The following is a 6,131-nucleotide window of genomic DNA, read 5'->3' on the forward strand; positions in this document are numbered from 1 at the left end:
GATTTAACATTGTCTCAAAGAAAAGTGAAACATTTTTCTACTGCTTGTGCTTCAACGTCTTCTGTGAAGCAGTTTATTCATCTAAATGTCGTCATAGTCGTGCTGTTGGTTTCTGTTTGGACTGTTCATTATAGTGGAGTAACCCTTGGAGCCTCACCCTACCTTCCTTATACAAATATCTGTCGATGTAAGGTAACTAAAAAGCAGATGATTTGATGGTTAAAATACAGTACATACTTTTTGCCATTGAACCAGGGCTTATTAACAAGTGACATTAGAGTTAATATGCTGTACAAGCGAGGAGATATTTCTTCAGGCCAGCGTCTTCATGTGTCAATCCTAAAAGTGATAGCATTCATCAAATGAGCGGTCACTGAATAGCCTCAGGTATGCCTTGACAAATTCAAGATCATGTTAATCATTTGAAGTATTTCAAGTTCAGAAAGTGCAAAATATTTTATGAACTGCAGATTCCAGAGCATTTACAATCTTAGATTCGTGTTATGTGACGATATATGACTGACTAGTAGTTGCGATTCATAAGAAGTGGGCTCAAATAAGGGCTTGACTCTGCTTTCTTGTCTCATGTTCAGTTGTTCTTGCTTCATGTTTTTGTGTCTTCCTTGTCTTCTTTCCTCCTTCCTCTCTTGGCCTCCTGTCATCATATCTGCCTACGTGGCTCTCCACACCCCACCCCCTGACCTCTGCACCTTCTACCCCTCCACCTCCCCCTGTAGTGGAGACAGTCCAGAGCAACTCTCAGCTGCTACTTGACAGCGGGCCTCCCCTGTCCTTTCGCTGTCAGGAGACCATCAGTGAGACCTGCATCCCTGTGCCTGTGCTAAACTGGCAGGAGGGCTCCCTCAAAGCCACACCCACCACTATGGAGTGTGTGTAGCCTCTCCCATTCACCTGCATCTGTCCCCCATTCACTGTGTTTCTTTTGTCTGTTTGTTCCATACCTATTGCGAGATGCTCAGATTTATAGCTACCATGTGTCCTTTCTGAGTATTCCCATCGCCATTTCTGATAAATCCAGATAAAGAAACACTGATAAACCAGTATATATGCTGCAAATAAATGCATCTAGTCTTTTATCTAAATTACTTGCCGCTTAATTTCCTGTTTTTATTTTAAGAAATAAAAATAATACAAAATTGTTGCCACGGAAATACTTAAAGCATAAATCTGATAAGCATCTCATGTGGTGTTACAGTTTGTGGTTGCCATGACATATTCATGTCACGTTCAATGTTTGGAGGACACGAGAATTTGTGTTTGTGCTGTGGTTTTTGGGTCGGGCTTTGGTGCATCTGTATCATTTCCATAATATCAGATTATTGATGTTGACGGGTTATTTCTACTATCGCCTGAATTTTATAGTTTTGATGTGAAGATTGTCTTGCTTGTGATGTTGTGTTTGCACAGTGTACCGTGCGTGGAGCTCTATCTCAACATCCAAAACAAACTGTTTCCTATGTTTCTCCTTGTGATAATGGTCAGAGGTCATCTGATTTTATAAAATCCCCAGCACTATTTCGTTTTATCTACAAAAACTAAGGCCATAACATTACTTTGCTGTTAGATAAAAATCACCTTCATATGAGATACTAACACATGGGTATGACTGTAATAGATGTGGTCATTTGTGATTTTACATTCACTAAGTGTTTTATGTACTCATGTGCCCATGTTTCCACTCGGCCAGTTACAGAAATTTGACCTTGGCCGCCAAGGGGCCGCCTTTGGGTTTCACATGTCCTCTGAAACCCATGGTGCCTGCCATCACATTTCTCTCCTGACACCTAGACCCACATGTCCCTCCCCTCATCACTGTGAGTTCCCCTTACCTGTGTCTCTGTCTAATTGGATCTCCTTGTTTCGACTCAATAGCGGATGTTGTTCAGTCTCATGGTGGTGTCTTCATGGACAGTTCGTACCCCTCATCCCCCGTAACGGGCCCCCTCTCCCGGGGCCAGCGGAGGGCCAGTGAGGTCAGCATTGCCAGCCAGGTCTCAGGAATGGCAGACAGTTACACTGCCACCAACATAGCCAACAGTAAGTGCTCTCAATACAAACAAGCCTCTCTGTCTTCCTTCCACTCACACAAACACTGGTTTAGTTATTCTCTCTCTCTCTCAAAGTCAGACTTTTCTCTATATTTCTCCAACATCATCTTCTCTCCCTCTCTCTCTCTCGCACTATCACTCCCCCGGTACTCTGACTCTACACTCAACCTGCACTCCAGCTGGAGCAGTCTAGTCAGCCCGATAGACATGAATACCCCGCTCCTTTTTCTACTGCTGCTTATTAGCCAAACTTAACACCTGAAAGTCCCACTATGAGCAAGCAGATTCCTGAAGAAGCGCAAGTTTAGCGCCACTTTTCACTGTCTGTCTTACTCTTATCCACTGTCTAAATGTAAATGCAGTGAACGAGTGCTGCATTTATCTAATGTTAGAATGCATGTAGACACCTGCCTCCCTCAGCCATTCCTGCATTGTCTACTCCCTAGCGTAATGTTTGCAGAGATAACCAGTATTCTGTTGTGTTTTATGTGAGATTGTCCCCCCCTTCCCTCTCTATTTCACTTTTGTTACCAGAACATTTATTTGTACCTCACATTACTGTTCTGCATACTGCTACTTTAGCACACACAGCACATCCCTGGAGGTGCACATAAACTAATTATGACACTGGAGCATCAGAAGACGTTCAACAGCGTCACCCTGCCCTACTGCCTTAAGTGTTACTGAACTAACAATTCTTTTTCAGCTTTGACATTCACAGCTCAGTGTAAGGCAGCTTACTTACGGACTCATCCCAAAGTCACTCTTCAAACTGTTTAAACTGTCATAAACCAACATGCATCCATTTTTCATATGATTTCTTTCTCTTTGTTTTCTCCTCATAGCCAATTCATGCCAAACTAACCAATCAAAAAAGTTTGGCCTTTTGTCCCAACTCGCCCTATCATCGCAAAACAAATTCTTCATGAAAAGTCCCCCAAAATCCCGTAAGACAAGATGTCCTGGTGCAGGTCTAATGGCAGAGCTGGACAATGAGGCAGAGACTAGTGAAGGGCTAAATCCTACTGGCCAATATGAGAACTGCCTGTCACCCGGGCTGGACTGTGCTATATCTGTTCTGGTCTCACTGGACTCTCAAGCTGAAGTGGAGCAAGGTATTTTTCTAAGAGAGGTTTTTCTTTTTTTAAATCAACGTGAGGCTACATGTCTTTACTCTACACTGTGTCAAAATCCAAAACCTCAATGCTGCTCTTCCAGAAAGCCTCATTTTCCTACTTATATTCTTTCAAAATTTAAGGATGCAAGGCTATCACTTCTGTTGATTAGGGAAAATGTATAAATCATAAATTGCCCCTTCTTTTCAAATCCATAATATTAATCATTTTCATGCCCATACTAACATGAATAACCATCTTCGCTCATATAATCATATATTGGATTTAACAATCTTTTTCTTCCTTCTGCATTATTATTTTCCTGTTAATAACATTTATAAACTCCTGATTTCCCTCTTTTTAGCTGAAGAACTGCTGGGATCGGTGATGATTGTGGTTGAAGATTGAAATCGTCTTTTTGCTTTAGCTTCAGGGGTGTTGCACCTTTGTGTGCCATCACATACCTCACGTTCTTTCTCTTAAGGTTTCAACTTATGTATCTGCACATATTCATCAATTCCCATCTCAGTTGCAGCACGTTGGTGGGGCACAAAGCGGCTGGACTTTGCCCTGTACTGCCCCGACGCTCTGACCGCTTTCCCCACAGTGGCTTTACCGCACCTCTTCCACGCATCATACTGGGAGTCCACTGATGTTGTGTCTTTTCTCCTGAGACAGGTGAGTCAGCGCTAGAGTACCTGCCGCTCTTTATGGCATGTTACGCTAAAATGTGACCAGCGGGCTGTTAGTCCTCTTCAGCGACACTGAGGATGAGTCATTGAAATGTCTCCTGTAGGTCATGAGGCATGAAAACTCTAGCATCCTGGAGCTCGATGGGAAAGAAGTGTCTGAATTCACCCCCTCCAAACCTCGAGAGAAGTGGCTCCGCAAGAGGACTCATGTGAAGATCAGGGTGGGCGTCAGCTCTATAAAAGCTCCTGAATTCCTTCCTTATCTTGGAGCTTTTTCTTACATATTAAATCTCATCAAACAAAGGGGGAAACACAAAATTTCAAAATGTATCTTTCTTTTACTCCTTCGACAGAACGTGACTGCCAACCACCGTGTGAATGACGCAGTGTTCACAGAAGACGCCCAGCAGGTCTTGACTGGTCGCTTCATGTACGGCCCTCTGGACATGGTCACTTTGGCCGGGGAGAAGGTGATCTGTCTTTTGTTGTCACAACAGCACACAGACTCATGTCAGTAATGCCTGTGTAATCTGTGCTCATGGTTTTTGTACATCCTGTGCAGGTTGACCTCCACATCATGACCCAGCCTCCATCAGGAGAATGGGTGTACTTCAACACAGAAGTGACCAACAGTAGCGGCCGTGTGTCTTTTGTCATCCCAGAGGACAAACGTCTGGGCATTGGAGTCTACCCAGTCAAAATGGTTGTGAGGTGAGATTAGATTGATATTTTCAGTATGTCCAACGAAGGTTAAAGTCAAGGGCAACTGGACTTGGTTGAAGATACTGGAAGACGTTTCGTCCCTCATCCAAAGGACTTCTTCAGTTCTGACTGACTGGCAGGGAAACTCAGCTATTTAACCTCAGTGGGGTCGTTTGCCAGGTTCGTCGATACTGCTGGTTCGTTAGTGTTCCTGGTTGCTGTAACGACAGTCGTTAGGACTACCGAGGACTACCAGTGGTTCAGTCTTGGCCTCGGGTAGTCCTAACGAATGTAACAACTGTCGCAAAGTTGCCCTTGACTTCGTTTGATAACTATGACTTGGATGACTGAGAATCTTCATAGACATTTTCAGTGTGCCATTTTGACTTGAGAGAAAGAATGGCTCTGTTCTAGTGTGTCCCAGTAAGCCATGACAGTGAGCCAGCATGCGAAGTGGCAAGACCCTGAAACCAAAGGACCTAAAAAGAGTTCAGCCACTTCTATACTTCTATCTTCCATCTAAAATACACTATATGGACAAAATTATTGGGACACACCTCTTAATAATTGAATTCAGGTGTTTCATTCAGTCCCATTGCCACAGGTATGTAAAATCAAGCACCTAGCCATGCAGTCTGCCTACACAAACATTTGTGAAAGAATGGGACAGAGAGCTCACTGAATCAGAGCATGGTACAGTCATAGGGGTTGTTTTTCCGTGGTTGGCCTACTCTCCTTAGTTCCACTGAAGGGAAATGTTATTGCCTCAGCTTGCCAAGACATTCTGGAAAATTCTATGCTTGCAACTTTATGGGAACAGTTTGGCGAAGGCCCTTTTCTGTTTTAGCATGACTGTGCCCCAGTGCACAAAGCAAGGTCCATACAGGCATGGTTGGATGAGTTTGGTGTGGAAGAACTTGACTGGTTCACACAGAGCCCCCACTCCAACCCTGTCGAATACCCATTGGATAAACTAAAACTGAGATTGTGAGTCAGGCCCTCTTGTCCAACATACAGTGGGTACGGAAAGTATTCAGACCCCTTTAAATTTTTCACTCTTTGTTTCATTGCAGCCATTTTCCAAAAATCAAAAAAGTTCATTTTATTTCTCAGTAATGTACACTCAGCACCCCATCTTGACAGAAAAAAACAGAAATGTAGAAATTTTTGCAAAATTTTTACCGCTTAGAATTAAGGCCAAAAAGTTCTATCTTGGTATCATCAGACCAGAGGATCTTATTTATCACCATCTTGGAGTCCTTCAGGTGTTTTTTAGCAAACTCCATGCAGGCTTTCATGTGTCTTGCACTGAGGAGAGGCTTCCGTCGGGCCACTCTGCCATAAAGCCCCGACTGGTGGATTGCTGCAGTGATGGTTGACTTACTACAACTTTCTCCCATCTCCCGACTGCATCTCTGGAGCTCAGCCACAGTGACCTTTGGGTTCTTCTTTACCTCTCTCACCAAGGCTCTTCTCCCCCGATAGCTCAGTTTGGCCGGACGGCCAGCTCTAGGAAGGGTTCTGGTCGTCCCAAACGTCTTCCATTTGAGGAT

General features: G+C 43.8%; 1 protein-coding gene across 3 annotated transcripts in view; it reads left to right on the plus strand.

Moving 5' to 3' along the window:
* Window positions 1-6,131, plus strand: part of LOC123959698 (membrane-associated phosphatidylinositol transfer protein 2-like) — a 57,951-nt gene that overhangs the window by 46,008 nt on the left and 5,812 nt on the right. For all 3 annotated transcript variants that reach the window (XM_046033908.1, XM_046033906.1, XM_046033907.1), the window contains 4 exons: window positions 3,714-3,862; window positions 3,981-4,097; window positions 4,230-4,346; window positions 4,439-4,587. In XM_046033908.1, coding sequence (XP_045889864.1) covers window positions 3,714-3,862; window positions 3,981-4,097; window positions 4,230-4,346; window positions 4,439-4,587 — 532 coding nt within the window. The remainder of the gene's footprint in view (window positions 1-3,713; window positions 3,863-3,980; window positions 4,098-4,229; window positions 4,347-4,438; window positions 4,588-6,131) is intronic.

The sequence above is a fragment of the Micropterus dolomieu genome, linkage group LG21 (genome assembly GCF_021292245.1).
Source record: "Micropterus dolomieu isolate WLL.071019.BEF.003 ecotype Adirondacks linkage group LG21, ASM2129224v1, whole genome shotgun sequence".
NCBI classification, from domain to species: Eukaryota; Metazoa; Chordata; class Actinopteri; order Centrarchiformes; family Centrarchidae; genus Micropterus; species Micropterus dolomieu.